The 20,811-nt window shown below is 39.5% G+C and overlaps 1 protein-coding gene across 2 annotated transcripts in view; it reads left to right on the forward strand.

Annotated features, from left to right (window-relative positions):
- Positions 1–20,811, forward strand: part of pik3r3b (phosphoinositide-3-kinase, regulatory subunit 3b (gamma)) — a 202,440-nt gene that overhangs the window by 75,757 nt on the left and 105,872 nt on the right. For both annotated transcript variants that reach the window (XM_058402505.1, XM_058402506.1), the window contains one exon: positions 17,454–17,585. In XM_058402505.1, coding sequence (XP_058258488.1) covers positions 17,454–17,585 — 132 coding nt within the window. The remainder of the gene's footprint in view (positions 1–17,453; positions 17,586–20,811) is intronic.

The raw sequence follows: 20,811 nt of genomic DNA on the forward strand, positions 1-20,811 counted from the left end.
CAGATACATATATGATATTAGAAGCAGTAAAAAGACACAGCTACAGATATAGTGGCACTGGGTTATACTTGACTATATAAAATAAATCATGAACAGTTTGTATCTCAGTCAAATCACGTAAATTTCATGTACTTTTTCCTGTTGTTTAATACTTAGCTCTTCACAGTATCAAAATGTTTCTAAGAACAACAACACAGACAAAACCAGCATAAGGGCAGGTCAGGGAAATCTGACCACCTCAGCCATGGTTCTGTGTTAAAAGATCCTACAGTTTTTGTCGCTCTTATTTGCGCTCAGTAGATTGCATTCAGAACTGCGTGGTCCGAACCCAAACTTTTCTTTAACTAAGCTAACTTTTGTCAGCTCATTACTCAGCATTAGCATGCTATCATAGTTACTATAGCAACTGATGTGGGTAGCAGAGCAAATGATGCAAACAAATAAATGACTTTTAGACTAAGAATTGAACAGATGAAATAAATCAGGTTTGACCTTCAGTGTCAGCAAAGTGTTAGCTTCGGTAGCTTTGAATACATTCTGTCCCATATTCAAATAACGCCTAGTTATAAGAACTCTTTTATTTATTGCCGTATTGCAGCACAGTTTCCCCGCATTACCTCGCTGTGCTCTGTTTCTGGCTCACACACTGACCTGATGTTACCTGAGAGATGCACTAATTGCATTAGAGAGGCACTGTGGAGGCTGGACCTTTTGTACTGGCAGTTAGATTAGTTGATAAAGGGATTCAGATCCCACTGAGCATGATACGCTTGTTATACATTAAGCTAATAAAATAAAAAAGAACTCTGTACACGCTGTACAGCTGGTAAATAATATATGCTATTTCATATTGCTTGTGATATGACGATATGGTATTGAAATTGTGGTAAATTATTGCGTAATAATGTATTATTTTGTTGCATTGTTTTGTTTATTTATTTTGTTTTACATTAACTGTTCATACTTGAGTCTTGAAATCTAAACCTCCTTTATAAAACTAAATTATATCTGGGAGATTTTCTGACTCTAAATTAAAGCAGAATAAGAATTTTTTAATAACCACACAACAAATCCAAGCTATATTACTTTTAAATTATTGACAGCGTTTGCTGATCAAAGGTTGCACACTCACACTCCTGGCTTCTGACCCCTGACTCTTTGGACTCGTGGAGTATCCCAGATGGTTTTTCTGAGCAGTCCTTCATTGTGTCTCTCAGCTGTAAATCAACTCTAAAACTATTGATTTGGATTCTGAACAAAAGTATATATATTCAGTATAACTACTTGTCACATCCACACCCAGCAGTACCCCTCCCCACCAGTGGTTGTCACTGTCTTATATACTAGCTCAGTTTTTCGTTTATATCTTTTTCACCTGCAGACTTCCTGTTTCGAGGCAATCTAAACGTGTAAAATCATGAAGAATAATTATCCTCAGCTCCTTTGTCGACTACTCTATCAGTTTAACGTCGATAAACTTCTGTTCTGTTTAGATTTTCCAGGGCACTTTACGTGTGTCCTACTGATAAGGCTAGAGTTTTCAGCATGACCGTATTCTTTATATTGACCCTGACCTGTATGGGTTTGATACTGGATACTGCAAAGCACTTCTCTCTATAATATTACTGTCCTATAAATGCTTAAACGTAATTCTTCCTGTCAGTATCTTTCGTTACACTATTTTATTATTTTTTTTATCATTACTCATGGAACACCCAAAGCATGTGTACTTGTGTATATTGGTGGCACTTGAAAATGATCAACTATTATGGAGAAATGATAGCAAGCTGTTGGAATCGGCTGACTTGCTGTTAAAAATCTCAGTGGTTAAGATGTTGGATTACTAATGGGAAGGTTGAAAGTCCCATGTCCACCAAGCTGCCACTGCTGTTCCCTTTAGCAAGGCCCTTAACCCTCAGTAGCTTAGTTGTATAAAAGTTAGATAAATGTAAGTGACTCTGGATAACGGCGTCTGCCAAATGCCATAAACATGAATGGCTCTCTGATCTCTGAAAGTTGAGAGTTCAAATCTCAGGACCACTGAGGTGCCACTGTGCAAGGTTTAGTTATATGTTGTTGTTGTCCTTTGCCTGCTCCCTGTTCAGGGTTTTATTGTATTCATGACATATACATTACTGCACAGAGAAATTCTTTCTTCATATATTCTGTCCTTGGAGGTTGGGGTCAGAGCACAGGGTCAGCCATGATTCAGTGCCCCAGGGCTTTGCTCAAGAGACCAATGGTGGTAGCTTGGCAGTGCTAGGGCTTGAACCCTATCAACAACTCTGAGCTACCACCACCCTACATTTTTGTTTTGGCTCAGGTTTTACACCTGATGGCCTTCCTGATGCAACCTTCCCATTTTATCCAGGCTTGGGATCGGCACTGTGAGTTAACCCCTTAGTGGCTGGGTTTGTTCTCTGCCCAGGAATCGAACCTGGGCCATGGCTGTGAAAGCACGGGCTCTGGGATCAACCAGGGAATCGAATGTTGAGTTGTATAAATGGGATAGATGTATAATGATAAGGGTATATGCCATAATCTTGTTGTCACTCACCAGTTTAAACAATGTCAATGACTGTTACCATGTCAACAACCAAAATATATCTAATACTGTTGCACTTCGCACTCATTGACATAATCTGTGCCTATTGTTGTAATGTTGAACATGGATGTAAGAAAGTCGTTGTCCTCGAGCATGTCGCCAAATAAACACTGAAGATGCAACACATGATGATCCGCATCACGAAGCTTCATCCCGACATCAAATCCCCAACGAAGCACAGACACTTCCTTTCACAACAGCACACGTATTGTCCAGAGCGTATAAATCTCCCTCTGCTTTTTATTTTCCCTTCTTTTGTTTCTCTGCTTCTTCATCCTCTGCTCACTGTCACGATGGCAATTGGAACCTTTTCAGACACGTCACATTTACTCGTTATGTCTGCTTGAAGCAGCTTCTTCTTCCCTATAAGCGAAAAAGCAAGCTTTCAGTGCGGGAGTGTAATCTACAGTATGAATTGCTGCCTTATTTAAATAAAGCTGAAATGATTATATCCATTTGTCAACTCGCAGTATTACCTACAGGAACAGCTCGGCTGCATTTTCTGCCAGAAAAATCTAGTCCTGCTTGACTGAGCAGTGTGTAATGATGTGTACTGTTTAGCAGAGTAATTCTATACTGGAGGTCATTGTTGATGGTGTTTTGTCTCAGTCTCCTCCCCTCCCTCACCCCATATCCCTCTTTACCCCATACTTCACACTCATCACCTCCTCCACATACATAAACTCACCATGAAGCCTTATACTACCCTAGTGGCTAAACAATGGCATGCTGCGGCTCTCCTGAGCGTGACCCAACAGCACTGTGGCACGATACCGAAGCCCACGAGGCCTCCGGATATTCGACAGGGAACTTGTTGTGGTGGCTGACTTCTTTTCTGGTCCTTAACAAAGCCTCTACCCCAAAGCCACCACTGTTTATTCTTTATGGTGTGGGGGAGAACATGGAAACTATGTGCGTTATGATGCTTGAAAGTTCTGCACAGTTCTTCCAGGCGACAGTGTAAAAGGGATTGTCGCTGAACATGAACACGAACATGTACAGTTTCAAGTTCCATTGTTTTCCGACATCGAGCTTTTCTGTAAAGGGTTGAAATGAGTATGCAAAGCCTGCAATACTTGAAATTGACAACCAGAAAAGCAGGGAGTATCAAAGCTGTGTTCAAAAAAACTTTTGATTTCTAAAAAGGCCTCTTTGCCTCAAGAGCAGCTTCAAAACAGAAGTTTAAAATAAAAAATAAAAGATTTTTAAAAAATATTTTAGAATAAAATGTAATGAATTTTGTATAGAATATGTACATTTCTAATTTTAGAGTTTTTAAATTAAAAATATATTTAGAAAATACAACAATAAAATAAAATATATCAACTTAAAAATTAACCAAAAAATAGCTAACAGTGAACTGACTAATCTTTATTATTAAAAGTTTTGCGTTTTTGTGATTATTTTGGCTTGATTTTGCGCTGGCTTTCTCAAGATTTGTGCTTTTTTTTATGGACTTGAATTGCTGAAACTCCTAGCAGTAAAGACACATATGTAATTCTGAAACTCTACTGATGCTCGACACACACGTGAATCAGAGAGGACTTTGGCTGAGTGTGTTGTGATGACGTCACACAACAAGACTCAAATATGCAGAAAATCTGCTGCAATCCTGAAAGCTCCTCCGAATATCATGAATATTCTGCGATTGCGAAATCCTGAAATCCTGAAGGGACTGAGTTAAAGTTCCACAAAGATCTCCTTATTCATTGCATTTCTGTGAGGTTTAGTGTGTTTGTGGCAGATTCAAAATTCTCTAATAAAACATCAGAAACTCCATGTGCTTAAAGACTTTTGTGTCAGTGTAGAATTACATTTTTTTTTACTTCCCAGTCCTGAGATTTCCGATATTACTTTTTTAATATATATAAAGTATACTAAATTTACCAGATTTCAGTCTGTGGTTTGTAAAATCTGTGGTTTGGTGGCTCAAGTGGTTAAAGGCTCTGGGTTGTTGATTGGAGGATCAGGGTTCAAGCACCACCAAGCTCCACTGTTGGGCAATTGAGCAAGGCCTTTAACCCTCCCTGCTCCAGGGGCGCTGTATCATAGCTGCCCCTGTGCTCTGACCCCAACTTCAACTGGGATATGTGAAGAAAAGAATTCTGCTGTAATGTATGTGTGGCAATAATAAAGGCTTCATGCCCTCAGTTCAATAAATACCACATATGAGCCATTGTGGCGTGTGGAGTGTGACTTTGCAAAGAAAATGAATAGTAAACACAAACAAAACAGGCGCAGGAGTTAATTTACAAGAAGAAAAAAGAGAGGATGTTGAGGGAACTGTTTAAAGCTGCCATAATATAACTGATAACAGGAACTTTCATAGAGCATAAATAGAATTGTAATTAATTGGACATGGCATACTCACAGAACTGGAGTTTTCCTTTCAAGATCCATTCAATTTTATTTGTAAAGCGCTTTTAGCGATGCATATAAGAACCTACAGCACAGGAAGTACAGCAGCATGACTCTGGATTCCTTCTAAAACCCTTTTCATAGTCTCACAAACCCAAGATCCATCCTACATTTTGTCCGCATGCTTTTAGTCTTTTTTTTTCTCTTTCTATACCAAAATAAAACTGTATTCAGTGTTGCAGTTCTATAAGCGCCATGCTGGGGCTGTATAGTGTAGTTACCCAGAAGGGTGAACAAGTTCAGGCTCAGTGTGATAGGCAGAGGCCTGGCTGTCTTGTTATGCAGTGGGTCCTGTGGTCACTCTAGAATGAAACCTGTCAACTCTTCCTCTCTTGCAGTCCCCAAAGGTCAGGCTAGAGCGAGAGAGTGTCCTTCATCATACTGACAAAACCAGCAGCTCGCACCATCAGACCTAACAATAATGTAGCCCGGCACTCAAGGAACAACTGTGTGCTAAGCTAGCACATTCACACACACACACAATCACACATACAGAGGAACTCACAGAATGTTATTAAATATCAATCAATCAATCATGACTTATCGAGCCTCTGTCTGCATTTTAAATAAACGCCAGCACTGATGTCTGGATGCTTTACCTCCTTGACTGCTCTCGGATATGCCTGTGCGATCCTGGCTGCAGATTGGAAGTGTTTGCATGCTTGCCCCAGAGTGGACTCTTAAATAAGAAACACAGAAGCTCTTAAGTGTCTCGTGTTACATCGGAGCAAGGTTGATGACAGGGTCTGCTATGAATAGATAGCTGAAGATGGAAGGTGATGATGTAAAGGGTCAGAGGTTTCGCATTAGAGACGAACGCTGTATTTAGAGGAATTGGAAACTGTGTGGAAAACACTGACCTACCTGCCATAGTCCACACATCGTGTGTGTGTGTTTGTGAGTGTTCAGTATGTGTGTTACTGCCTAGCGTGGAAATATTCCAATGGTATCTCATGCTGCTCTGCATGGAGCATCTGCCGTAACTGTGTTATACGCTGTCAGTTTTAGCTTTGTTCCAGGGAAGTGTTAGAGTAGACAAACATTTGGTTTGAATTGTTTACACATCACTTTGTGTAACTAATATTTTTATTAGCTACACTCTTCAAAGAAATGGTTCTATATAGAGCCTAAAATGGTCACCTGGTTCATATGTTGAACTCCAATATGGTTCTTTCTATAGAATTATTTTTAAGGGTTTGTTGAAAAGAACCTAATTGGGCTCTTCAATCCAAGTTAGATGTTAGATAGTTATTTTTCGATTTATTATTATTATTATTATTATTATTATTATTATTATTATTATTATTATTATTATTTAAAATTCAATATTCAAAGACCTTTATTAATCCCAGGAGGAAATTATTATTATTGTTGTTGTTGTTCTTCTTCTTCTTTGGTCTTTAATTCATAAACACCTCGTTTCCAAACATAGCGTAGCGTGACATCCTCCATGTATCCTCCAGCTCATTTCAACTCAATTCAATTTTATTTGTATAGCGCTTTTACACGATGGACATTGTCTCAAAGCAGCTTTTACAGAACATAAGAAACATAGTGCAAAAAGTGCAAGATTAATGTTGGACAGAAATTATTTTTATAAAAGTATATTTCAATTTATTTGTATTAAACCCTAATCCCTCCAATCCCTAATCCAAAATAAATAATGGCAAAAAAATTTTTTTTTGGCGAAAGGTTTTATTGGCCAAGTTTAGAACCCATTAGAACTCTATAGCACTCTTTATTTTAAGAGCGTATGGTTGGTTTTGACTTTTGATCAGAAATCTGCATGCTAAGAGCTTTTCCCCGACTTTTAGTTTCATATTTCATTTGGTTTGGCTGAATTTCACACTGTGCATAATTAAATCAACCCCAGAAATGGTAGTCGAGGGGTGTGTATGCGTGTAAAACACATTTATTGCACAGTGATGTAAAAACAAGTGTGTATGGAAATCACTAAAACCTACCCGAGCATGGAGAACACAGAGCCAGCACCATGTAAAAGATTCGATGATTATATAAACAGTTCACTTTTTATCTCTTTGCTCGTTTATGAGTAGAAGTCCAGGAGACATGGCATTTCCGGCAGCTCTACAGCTCTGTCATTTGGCTCAGCTCAAAACGTCATGTTAGCTACAACAAAATGTTCCCACTTCTTGCAATCAGATATAAGTCTCACAGTGTGAGTTATCTTAGAACCAGAATGGGATCAGATGGATAATTTGGTACATACCTATGTGTTGGGAGATCGCTGTGGCCTAAAGCACCACACAGAAGGAGAAAACATTAAAACACTGATTTAAGCTCAAACGAATCTAAACCTGATCTAGTAATCTGATAGCAAAGCAGAAGCCTGCTCTTTGGCACGGAACTGTGATTGATATGTGCGTTTATAGGGAGCGACCAGAGTGCGACTCCGAAACCGTGAAGGAAATGCTCCTATTTCTGTCTAAAATATGCAGATGCAGAGGAATAAAAAATGACTCTGAATCCATCTCTGCCACCAAGCTAGTTATTCATACATGTGAAATTACACTGCAGTGCATAACACCATCATGCATTCTGCATATAAACACCCACAAGTACACATGCACACATACACACTGTCATTTTCTCTGTCAGACGTGCGTAGACGGCAATTCCTGACGAAAGATTGATCACTCTTCCCTAGGCATGATGGATAGAAATTCTATAGAACATGCATTTTCCAAATCCTCATTGCTTCGCGGAGAGCGACGGCGTCTTTCTGAAGAGGCATGATCGAAATTTGAGCATATATTCAATTTTTCAATGCATTTCATCCAACTCGCACACACACACACACACACACACACACGGCTCACTTCAGGAAGGGATTAGTCTTAAAGATTAAATCAGACCATAAGTACATAAACACATGCAGCTAGGTCTTGCCTAAATTTCCTGAATATAATCTACAATAATCAGAATCATTTGGTTTGTATTTTATTTGCTGGCAGTCTACAAGAGTTGAAACTCCTCAGCTTGGTTCCTAGCCCTACCACACGCTTTCAATCAAATGTCACCAACTGTCATCATGTCTTATAAGTACAACAGGGAACAGCCAAACAACCTAATGTGACCTCGAGCAAATTGAGGCAATAATCTGTGTCTTTTTCCCTGTCCTTCAGGCGCATAGGAATTTTATAAATCAATAGAATTATGGAGAAATCAGAGCTACATTTTCCATTGCAGTAAATCGCTTAAGACGCTTGCTTTTTGATCTAGACGCCATGGCTGTATTTTTTTCCTCTGGCAAACCTTTCTGAAGAAAAAAATAAAACCCAGTTACAGTTACCTCAGTGAACTGCTTGAACCTGCTGTTCAAATATAGCGAGACGAAGATTAAATCACTCAATAGCGACAATTATTCTGTAGCTGATTGGGTTTGGAGGATCGTCACTGACCGTTTAACCAAACACTTCCTGCTTTACCTCTGATTGGTGCACAGCCCCGACACTGGAGACTCCTTCCAAAATAAATAAATAAATAAATATCGCATGTTTACCGACTGAGTTCATGTTTATGCAGTTACTCTAGAAATAATAACACAGCAAGTGTTTAATATAAACCTGTGATTTGCTTTGCAGCTGGAACCACTCTCACAGCACTTTTCGAACCAATCAAATTTGAGAATTTGTCACAGCTGTTTTTTTTTAACCCTGGGACAGTGGTGGCTCTCCACTGTTGGGCAATTGATCAAGGCCCTGCTCCAGGGGCACTGTATCATAGCTGCTTCTGCGCTCTGACCTAAGTAAGTTGTCCTAGCCACTTAAACTGCATCTTGTGCAAACAGTGCAAGACAAAAAAACAAAACACTTCAGGAGAGATACACAAAATACACAAAATAGTGTAAATCCTGTATATTATACAGGACATTGTTAAAAAAAAAAATAATAATAAAAATTTTGTAGCCAGTATAAAGAAATGAATTATTTTATCATCACTGATATAAAATAAGTCAGGACTCTGTTGGCTTTCAGTGTGAGACGTGTGTTTTTCCCTCTGTTGGATAACCTTACACAGAATTTTAATGGGATGTTGTAGCTTAGAGGTTAATGTGTTGGACTACTGATTGGAAGGTTGTGAGATTTAATCCCAGGTTCACCAAGCTGCCCCAGCTGGGCCCCTAAGCAAGGCCCTTAACCCTTAATTGCTCAGTTATATAAAATGAGATTAAAATGTAATATGCTTTGGATAAGGACGTCTGCCAAATGCCAGAAATGTAAATGTAGTGGTTGAAGATAGCACCTTCAAAATTTAGGTAATTCTGAACAAACACTTGGGGCATCCCAGAGAGCAGCAATGGGTTTAATATCATAATTTACTTTAAAGATTGCTTGGAATTTGTTTTGTTTCAATGAGTTTTTCAATGAGTTATTAACTACCACTGTGGAGTGTGACATGACAAAGACACTCAATGCTGAACATGGACACAACAAAACATGCGCAAAATCCATTTTTCTGGCCTCTGAGTTCATTCAGAAACAATGCTGATTCCTGAGCGTTCTTCAGCAGCAGTCTGTTTGTTACATGGATTAAGGAAATGAGGCAGTTTGCAGTGTGTTCTCTGTAATCACGTTTTTTTTTTTATTTCCAGTCTGTAGTTCTTGGTGTAGCCTTTTAGCCTGTTTGCTGACCACATAACCAGGCTAATGTAGCCACTAGATTTGATTCTCGTTCTCAGAGTGCACTCTGGGTGTAAACTGTAATCGAATAACATTTTTCCAAAGCTCATGCCGTGCTGAAACCTCTGATTTTGAATAATATGGATTGTCTAGCACAATCTAATAGACTAATACAAAGCAAGCTTTTATTACTTGAAACAGCAAGATTGTTATTAATGTTTTTTGGCGTAGAGGAAATGAGTAATATGTAAGGAATAAAGGCATGTGTTATAAGAGAATAATGAATGATGTGATGCCATTTTAGTCTGTTTACATTTAAAGATGCATTAGTTGGATATATATATATATATATATATATATATATATATATATATATATATATATATATATATATTTTTTTTTATTCCTTACTTGTAAAAATGTCGAAGATATGTAGAACTTGATAAACATAAACGACTAATTAAGCAATGGGAAAAAGTGTTGAAAAAGTTGCTGCGAAAAACCGACACAGGAATTCTTGTTGCTTTTAGGATGCGCCTCTTGTCAGTCATTTTATAGACAGTGTATGGACCACATTCAGTGGAGTCCTGGGGGCGGCGCATGGGCGGGAATAGTGGAGTGGGTTCAAAAAATAAAAAATAACAAATAAATAAATAAATATCAAACCTAACCATTAGATTAGTCTATTAAAGGTCTAGTCGCACCTTTAATGTTGTGTCCACAAACCAAGTTCACTTACATTACAGCAGTCCAGCTGTTCCCACATCAGCCACTCTCTTTTCAGTCTCTTGAAACCAATAAGACAAAAAATGCCCTTAACCCTTAAACTGCAAAAAGCTTTGTCTTGAAGACCTGTTACAGCTTTATTTCTGACTTTACAGAGTACTGACACTACAGACTCCTTCCAAAACTGCTGAAAGACTCTTTTTCAAAAACTTCACCATATCAACAGTTACACTCATTTATTACATCTGAAATTTATGTTCTGTTTTTTAGAAGCCTTTATTTTAATATACATTGCAGTAAAATTCTTTCTTCACATATCCCAACTTTGGAAGTTGGGGTCAGAGAACAGGGTCAGCCATGATGCATCACCCCTGGAGCAGGGATGAGGGCCTAGCTCAAGGGCCTAACAGTGGCAGCTTGGCAGTGCTGGGGCTTGAACCCTAATCAACAACCCAGAGCCTTAACGACTTGAGCTACCACTGCACTGTTATAGAAGTTATAGTTATACTGCAGTTATAGAAGATTAACCAACACCTTCTAACCAGTCTGAATCAGTTTATCCATGCTGTGACCAGATTTGGGGGTTCAATTCCTGAGTTTGCATGTTGTCCCCGTTACTCTGGGGTTTCCTCCAGGTATTCCGATTTCCTCCCACAGTCCAAGGACGTGTTGTAGGCTGAGTGGCATCTATAAATTGTCCGTAGTGTGTGAGTGTGTGTTCGATTCTGCCCTCTGATGGGTTTGCACCTTGTACATGGTGTCCCTTTCTTTGTACCCCAAGTGACCCTGAGATAGACCCCAGGCTTCCTGTTACCCTGTGTAGAATGAGTAGAATAAATGAATGAATTTAATGGCAGAAATAGACTGGTACAATAAAAAAAAAATCTGGATTAGAAATTTGAGTTCCTTGATGTTCTCATTTGGTTTTAGTAAGTGAAGGTAATTGGTCAATTTTTGACCACGACCATGGATTTACCCTCCATTCCTAATGCCCTTTACCTAACAGATTGACACCATGGGTCATTTCTACGCTTTCAACTATAACCCTGACCTTTAATGTCATGTGTAGTATCCAACCCCTGAGACCGACCTGAATGGGTCCTTTGTGATGTAGCCGCTGAAGCGTAGTGACACCAGAATGTTTTGCCCCAGTGTGACATGACGGCTATGGAGAGGTTTCCAGCCAAGGCCGGATCAGCTGATCGGATAGCTTTGTTTGTAGATGACTGGCATAAGGCACCAGGCACACAGATAAAGCCTCGCGTGGATCAATAGCACTGGACCAGATGAATCAGGTGGTCAAATTTGACAGTGAATTCAAATGACAGGCATGTAAATGGCTGAAGTGGAAGCTTGCTGGAGTAAGGAGGGGCAGGCCAAAGACTGATTGATGAGCTGAAGAAGTCTGTTAGTAAAGTAGAGAGGGGTGTCAGCCATCGATAAGTTCACAGCGAGAAATTCCAACAACATATGGATCAAAGCCGGCATTAGGAAGCGATCGATACGGAGTCATGGCAAAGAATGAAAAGCCTGCAGATGGGCATCAACTGTGAAGATGATTAGAAAACTAAGAAATATATGTAGATGCAATAACTAGTTAGAGAGAGAGCAATAAATGAGATTCATTGAGAGGGGATGGATCAATAGGGGTTAGTTTCTCGCATGGCTGTGCCTCAGTACCATGGGAAAATGCAGCTCGTATGGAAAATCCCTTTGTTAATCCAGCTCAGTATTGTTCAACACAGGTTATCACTTATGTGATCCGAGTCAGCCTGTAAATGAGGTTAAAGTAAAATATTCGCTGATCAGCACATAAAAGCACAAAAGCGTATGCAAAGCCTGACAGAAATGGATTAATTTTCTATTACAACATATCCTAAAGGATTTTATTCATTTCATATCACAGCAGTTTGCCAGTGATTACACATTTCTTAATGAACAATACATAATGCTTTTTAACCATTTATAGTTACGGTTAATGTTATGGAACACCATGAGACAAATTGGTTCCTGTTATCATTTAGGTTATAGCAGAAATTTCTGCTCTTACTTAAAGTGAGTAAGGCATAGAAATATACATTGTTGTGTAACCAAGAAACCAGAAATGTAAACTGCTCTGTGGTGAAGACTCCACTGTCGGAAAAAAATTACTGTCTGTCCAAACCTCTGGCTATCAAAGTTAAATAAACAACTCCTGATTAAAGCTTCATTATGTCAACAAAACATTATTTTGTTAAATAAAAAAGATAATAAAAAAATTGTTTAATAATAGCTGTAGGTTATGAGGGACAGCTGCGATTCAAGTCCCTGTAAGATAAGATAAATTAATCAACACCAACTGGCCAATCAGAATCAAGAATTTAACCAAGTCAACCAAAGATCAGCATCATGTTGGTCCAACTGAGCAGGATATTAGTACCATGGACATAGATAAGTTTGAACATTATTTTAAAAATAAATAATTGAAAAAATGAAAATATCCAGAAAATATCTATCTATCTGTCTGTCCGTCCGTCCGTCTATCTATCTATCTATCTATCTATCTATCTATCTATCTATCTATCTATCTATCTATCTATCTATCTATCCAACTTTCTATCTATCTATCTATCTATCTATCTATCTATCTATCTATCTATCTGTCTGTCTGTCTGTCCGTCTGTCCGTCCGTCCGTCCGTCCGTCCGTCCGTCCGTCCGTCCGTCCGTCCGTCCGTCCGTCCGTCCGTCCGTCCGTCCGTCTATCTATCTATCTATCTATCTATCTATCTATCTATCTATCTATCTATCTATCTATCTATCTATCCATCCATCCATCCATCCATCCATCCAACTTTCTATCTATCTATCTATCTGTCTGTCTGTCTGTCTGTCCGTCCGTCCGTCCGTCCGTCCGTCCGTCCGTCCGCCCGCCCGCCCACCCATCCATCCATCCATCCATCCATCTATCCATCTATCTATCTATCTATCTATCTATCTATCTATCTATCTATCTATCTATCTATCTATCTATCTCTTATTACAACAAATTACATAGTGCATAATAACAGTCCAAATGAATACATTTCTCTGTAATTCAAACAAGAAAACATCTGAAAATCTTTTTTTTGCAAATGAATGTAATCTTGGGATCAGTCTGAGTAGAAAAAAAGCTGAAAAATAAGTAAAAAAGAATGGACGTGTAGGTGGTCAAGTCGTCTAGCTTCGCAATCACAATCAATTCAGACCGCCAATAACTTTATCAAATTAATTGCTTCTACATATGTTTCATTTGATAAATATTAATATAAATATTCGGGTGAGGGGGTCAGGGGGGTTGTAATTGCTAGTTCTGATTATTGGAGGTGGGGGGGGGGGTACCTCCCCTCATACCCCCCTGGAAAATATGCCTCTGATGTGTGCTATAGGTCCTATAGGCTCTACCGGACAAAGGACTGGCTATTACACTATATAGTGTTGCAGCCATCACCTTTCAGCTGTTGGTCGATAAGGTGCTGGTGATGACTGTTGATGGATAACGTGCTGTTGTAATCTTTTATAATACCTGGGGGTCAAAATTTGCCTCATCTCTGCAAGGTTTTCTTCTGGATCCTGATTGTGGGTTTGAGTTTGTTGGTACCTCATTCTCTGCGTGACTCTTGTACTTAAGCTTGTTTACAGGCCACGTGAAAGATCTCAAGTGAACTCGAAGAGCTCAAGTGCAGTTTCCGTGCTCCTCGCTTGTAAATGCCATGTGTGCTTTTTTTTTTTAATGACCATGCCGGCTGCAGTGCATACTCAGGTCAGCTGCCCTCACACTTTCTATTAATGACACTGTTTAAAAAGCATAGCTAGTCTTTTGAGAACTGTCAATGATGTGGTTTTTTTTTAGCTTATAAAGTAATACCACTACATATATTGGCTACAGTATTTCTCTGGTGGTTTTGTACTTTTATTTCAATACGGATTACATATATCTCATTTGATGAATTGACACTATTCAAGCGATGGGCTTGTGAAAGAGTATCGATCTATCTAAGGATCTGAAGGATGACATTCTGTTTCTAGTTTCAAATGTTGTATGCATACTAGCCTGTTTTCTGTTACATGTCCCGAACCTCAACACATGCAGTAGCAGGTGTACAAACTAATCACGTTTAGCGGGTCTACAAACTTAATCATGAGGGAGAAGGTCATCAGCAGAGCTTAATGGGCTTTTCATCTCACTGGAACTCGATAACAGAGAAACTTTCCTTTACAATTAGTCAGAGGGCCGATCAATGCAGTGTTGAGATGGAGCGGGATAACAGGAAGATGGAGGAGGAAGAGAGAAGACAGGCAAGCTTTCAGGGAATTTATTTTCATTTCTCAAATAATCGCTGCTCTCCGTATTTCCACATCTCTTATTCTATGATTTGTCGCTTCTTTTTGTTCACCATCTTTCTGCAGTCTGGGGTGATGCTAGCAAGCCTAGTAGGGTCTTATGAATATCGCAAAATGTACATTTTGTCTAAATCTGTTCTCTAACTAACATGCACATTCATTACCCTTTTCAATTTAATCAAGACTCTGAAAGGCAATCTGTTCTTATCATTGCTAACCGTCTCTCAAGGTCACATCCAAAGCAAACAATGCTTCATGGGGCAGAAGCGAGTCGAAAGCCAGTTTCATTTGTGTACAGCTGACTAGAATGCACAGGGGCAATTTTTGACAGCCACTTGGCCTATGAAAGTGTCGGCTGTTTAGCATTCTGCCGTAAGCATTTTTAGCCGGGATAGTTAAGGAAGATAACGGAGCAAGTAAAGGTCTTACCTACTTAGATGTAAATATTCTAAAAGAAACCAATCAGCAGTCGCTGGAAAAAAGCTTCCACGATGAGCTGAATTTATTGTATATTATTTATTATACTAATGGAATTCATTTTCTGTTGCTTAATTATGAATTGTCTTCAAACATTTGTCTCTATGTATGTCGCAGAGCTCTACATTTTATATCACATCATTCTTCAGTAACTACAAAATGCCTCGGCAGACCGCTGTGCTTAAGAGGAACTTGGGATGTTTGGGATTTGTAGAAACAGTAACTCCTTCCTGTCGATCGTTATCGTTTTTTTTATTTTAGATGGAAAACTTCCAAACGCTAAAACTCAAGTGATGTAAATATATATTATGTGATATGGCTATACAGTAAAATTGTTAATATGGGAATCATTTGGTGTGTTTACGATTTGTGCATCAAGGCTCTGATTTATTAAAATCCCCAAACTAATTTGCACGTGTTTTTCCAGATAAATTACGTGTGCAATTAGTGGGTATGTTGCAGCGATTTAGAAAAAGGCATTATGTACACGGTGTCACGTGTAAAGAGGGTGGCGGTATTTAATTACGCTTTTATTTTATGTGAGATGTGTTTCAATGCAGGAATTAAACTGGAACTGAAAATAAGAAACAGGGAGATGGGTCAAATATGGTTCATAACATGTAACATACACAATGTATAGCCATAAATTCGCTACAGTGCACAAGACATTGTCACTTGGCCTGTGAAAGAGTCAGATGCTTAGCATTCTGTTTTTGGAGACATGGTAGCTAAGGAAGATTATGCGGCAAGTAAGTGTGTTACTTGGTTGTATATAGTCTAAATTAAACCTAATCAAAGAAAAAGCTTTCTTGATGAGATGAATGTATTATCCATGTTGCTAATGGTGGGGGATTTTGACACCAAATTATGAATTGTTTTCAATCATGGGTCTTAATTTCAGAAACTTTGTCCATACAGACCTCCACTTTACAGTTCACATATAAATTGTAAGCCAATGGTTTATATAGCATAGACTTACAGCTACACGGAATTTGAAACATTACATTTAACATCGAGCAATTTTTCATGACTACAAACTGTTGAAGAAAGGACATTTTCAACATTTACATTATTTACTCTCCAGTGTCACCCAAATGAGGATGAGGTTCCCTTCCGAGCTTGGTTCCTCTCAAGGTTTCTTCCTCATATCATCTCAGGGAGATTTTTCCTCACCACCGTCACCTCAGACTTTATTAGGCATAAATGTTAGGGATAAATAGTAACTTGACTTTAATTTTTTCTCTTTCTATACTTTGAGACAATGTCCATTGTTAAAAGCGCTATACAAATAAATTACACAACAAAACTTCTATTCCATGGTTAACAGGTATAATTCATTATATATTACATTTTTTCACTACTGTTTAGGAGAACAAAAATCCTGAAGTGCTCCGTTGTGATTTCAACTCAAAAATCTCAAACATAAAATCTTTTTATTTGAAGAAAATCAGGTATTAGTAGGTTGAAATAATGAGGCTGTAAGTTACAGTAATGACATTCTACCTTGAAATAAGTCGAAATAATGACATAGCACAACATTTCGGTCAAAATAAGGTGCAGATCAGGGATTATATACAGATATACAGATATCCAGTGTATATATATAATATATATAGACAGGACTCTAAGGTCCTCGTTCTCAAAGACGACTTCCATGTTCCAGCTTCTACAGTTCTGTTGCTCTAGAGACTTTTAATGCAATAGCTAAGCTATGAGACCTCATATATTCATATTCATCCTATATATTCATTCACGTGAAGCACTTTCTGCGTCAGAGCCGTGCCATTTAACATGCAGGAACTATCGACAGTTATGTCCCAACTATAAATTAGAATAGTCTCATCAGGAATGAGCAAGAAAACAGCCAGCCTCTTTTATGCCTTCTCAATACATCAATATGCCTTTATAATTTTAGTACAATCAAGGCCTTTTACAATTCCTACTGTATAATTGCACTCTGTTGAAGTGCCATTATCCCGAAGCAGTGAATTATTGACTGGTAATCTTGCACTCAGAGTGCCTCTCTCTCTCTCTCTCTTACTGAAAAATGCCACGGAATCAAGCAGACCTGCTCAGGAGAAGAAGTGATTATTCGAAGTGGACTCCTGCCCCGTGTAGATGAATAATGGAGAGAGTGTCTGGAAGATGCCTATAGTTAACTGTCTCTCTCTTGCTCTTTTCTTTGTCTTTCTTTCTCCCTGTGTTTGTACCCTCCCCCTCTCAGACCCTGCTGCAGTGGAGTGTGAGCAGTATGACTTGGCCGTGTTGGCTGATACTCTCAGGGCTTACCTGCAGGAGCTGCCATGTCCCATCATCCCATCTGTGCTCTATAGTGAGCTGGCCTACACTGCTCAGGGTAAGTTGGCCTACAGAGACAAACTAACGCCACTGTTTTCTTGATGAAAAGGTGGTTTAAGGATGCTCCATAGTAGCATTGTTGTTCTTTTGGGTATTCCCTGTTTGGGATCGCCACGACGGATTGCCCGATTTTGGTACAGGTTTTATGCTGGATGCCCTTCCTAGACGCAACCCTGACATTTTACCCAGGCTTGGGACTGGCACTGACAGTTAACACCTCAGTGACTGGGTTGCTGCCCTGCTTGGGAATCGAACGCAGGCTGCTATGGTGAGAAGTGAGATTCTGTAATGAATACAGATAATAATCATTGAAGCGCAGTGGTATAAAACGATCCAAGCTTGTCTTTAATAGTAAAATAAATGACAGAATTGTGTAATGTATTTACATTTACTGCATTCAGCAGGCACCTTTATACAGAGTGATTTATAGTCACTATAAATAACACATCCTCATTCTAGGTCAGGAGGTCAGGTAATAAGAGCAGCATCAGTCTGAGAACCCAGTTGGAGAGGTTAGTACGATATAGAAAGAAAAACACAATGGTTTTCTTTAATCGATTAATAATAAAGTGCTTGGTGAAGATGTAGGTCTTTAGTCTGAGCATTGATATACGTCTTGCTTGTACCCTGAGGGATGGTGGGTCCACTCAAGCAGTGGTAGAGGATCTGAGGGAGCGTGGTGAGAATTTAGGTGGGTACTGGTCTGTTTTTAGCATTGTAGGCAAGCATCAGGGTTTTAATCTGATCTGGGCCGATAGAGTGGAGAGAGGGAGTGCAGGAATTATATGGTGTGGGGAATTTTGGGAGGTTGAAAACACGTTGCAGAGCTTTGTTCTGGATCAATTACATGGGATGGAAGGTGTACAGGGGAAGACCTTCCAGGATCGAGTAGGCCAGTCATTAAATGGCCAGGGACTAAACAAGCACTTGAATTGCCCCTGTGGATAGAAATGTCTGTCTGTTCCTAATACAGCCTGCATGACTACGTCAGGGTTAGGGATGTGAGGTGAGAAGAATAGTTGTCCAAGGATGTATGCATTGACAGATGGTGAGTTTTCCCGGGAAGATCGCAAGTTCTTGACATGGGGGTTACTCATCCAGGGATTTACAGCTGCTCAGTCTTGTTGGGATTTGGTTTCAGCTGATGAGCTGCCATCTATGACGAGACGTCTGCAAGACATGCTGAGATCCGAGCAGAAACATGAGTGTCTCAGGGAGGAAAGGTGAGGACGAGTGTCATCAGAATAGTAGCGCTGTGGAAACCCATGTGAGGATATGGCCTCATTAAGTGAGCTGGTATAAAGGGAAACCACACGGTCCTCACGCTGCCCTACTGTATGTTATCTGTTGATAGGTACATGTAATGATGTGGAACATCTGCAAAACAGGTTATCACTTAGGTTACACCAGCTAGAATTGTTACCTAGGAACTATAAAAACCCTCCATCCTAAAAACTTTCCTGAGTCAGAAACTTTACTTCATTGTTACACAACGCTGCCACTGGAGACTCCTTCCAGAAAAAAAGCAAGATAAACATCTTCTAACAGAAAACCTTGTGTACGGGATTTGTTCAAAAGCAAAGCTCCATGTCACAGAGGGTTTGGGTTTGTGCATGTGTGGGTGAATGTGGGTGTGTGCTTGTGTTTTAGAGGGGGTGCTAGCATGCCTGAGGGTGAGATAACAGCATTTATCCCTAACCTCATTCTAAATCACTCCCACTGATGCTGACTGGCACGCACACACACACACACACACACACACACACCCACACACACACAGTCTGCCTTCTCCCTTAGCCTCATCTGATCCTGAGCATGACCTGATTTAGCTAGGACACACGAGCTGAATTATGTAAGTGCTGTTCTCTCTCAGCGATGCCTCATGTCCTAAATCTTAACTTCCCCTTAATAATTATTCCCAGAAAAATTGACGGTACTTCATATGTTTAACCACATCACTGTTGAATTCTTCATTCTGATTGGTCAGATGGCTGTAATTCAGTCACAGCTTGATTTTAATGTTCTCATTCTAATATGTTCTAATATGCGGTTTTCTTGCGAGGAGATGTTTATTTGCCATTTTAGACAGGAGACTTCAGAGCCAGCGCTTTATAATAGCCAGCTTTCAGTTTTCCTGCACAAGGGAGTCTTCAGGACAGAGACCTTTGAACTTTCTGGTTTCTTAGCAGCAAGACATATATTTTGTCTTAAATAAAACTAGTAATTATAGCTTCTATAATGTAAATGAAACTAAATTGATTTGAGGATATTGCAAAAAAAATTAGAAAAATTCATTTATTTGCTTATACACAGCCCGAATTTTGCACATTTTAGGTAAAATTGAATGTTTATTAAGGTGAACAGGATGGCATGGTGGCACAGCAGGTAGCATAGCCACCTTACAGTTCCAAAGTCCCAGGTTCGAGTGAAGTCCTGAGCTCGGGTTACTGTCAGCTGTGGAGTTTGACACATGTGGGTTTCCTTCCTGCTGTACAAAAACATGCTGATATGAAGATTACTCATAATTGAAAGGAGATGTGAATAAATGTGTGTATGCATGGTGGCCTTCGGTGGACTGGTGTCCCATGTGTGGTTTCCCAGGAAAGCCTGTGGATCCTCCAGAACACTGACCTACTGAAAACGAATGAAGAAGAGAAAGATGCAAAGCATACAAGACCGGTTATTTTGCTTATTTGGAATCCACAGTCCTTCATCAGACTAAATCAGCGTTCATGAGATTTCTACGTTTCGTCTTCTGATTTCCCTCTCTCTCTTTCACTTAACCCAGGAATGAATTTGTCTCAAATGAAGCTATTTATCTGATTTCTGAGAGGGAGTGTATCCATCTTTGCAGAGGGAGTCGAAAGATCCTTCACAATTCACAGGTCTACGATGGCTGTATAGATTCCGAGTCATTCCCAGCAGATGTGATGCTAATTGCCATTAAGTGTTCTTAATTGAGGTTCAATTCAAAGCACAGTTAAGGCTCATCTTAAAGGAATCTTTTGCTGTTATCTGTCAGAGTGTATAAGCGACGTGTACCACTGCCCATCTGGCTCACTGGGGGCTGCTCTGTCCCATTCCAGGAATGTCAAGGCTTGTTTGCTGGACTGTTCTACCCCTGTATATGCCTCATGCTGAGTCCAGATGGACTGAGCTAAGTTCCCGTGGCCCTGGCATTTATTGAACGCTTCCATTGATCGTGACTAGCAGGCTTGGATTGG

Source organism: Hemibagrus wyckioides, linkage group LG11 (genome assembly GCF_019097595.1).
Source record: "Hemibagrus wyckioides isolate EC202008001 linkage group LG11, SWU_Hwy_1.0, whole genome shotgun sequence".
In the NCBI taxonomy this organism is placed as follows: domain Eukaryota; kingdom Metazoa; phylum Chordata; class Actinopteri; order Siluriformes; family Bagridae; genus Hemibagrus; species Hemibagrus wyckioides.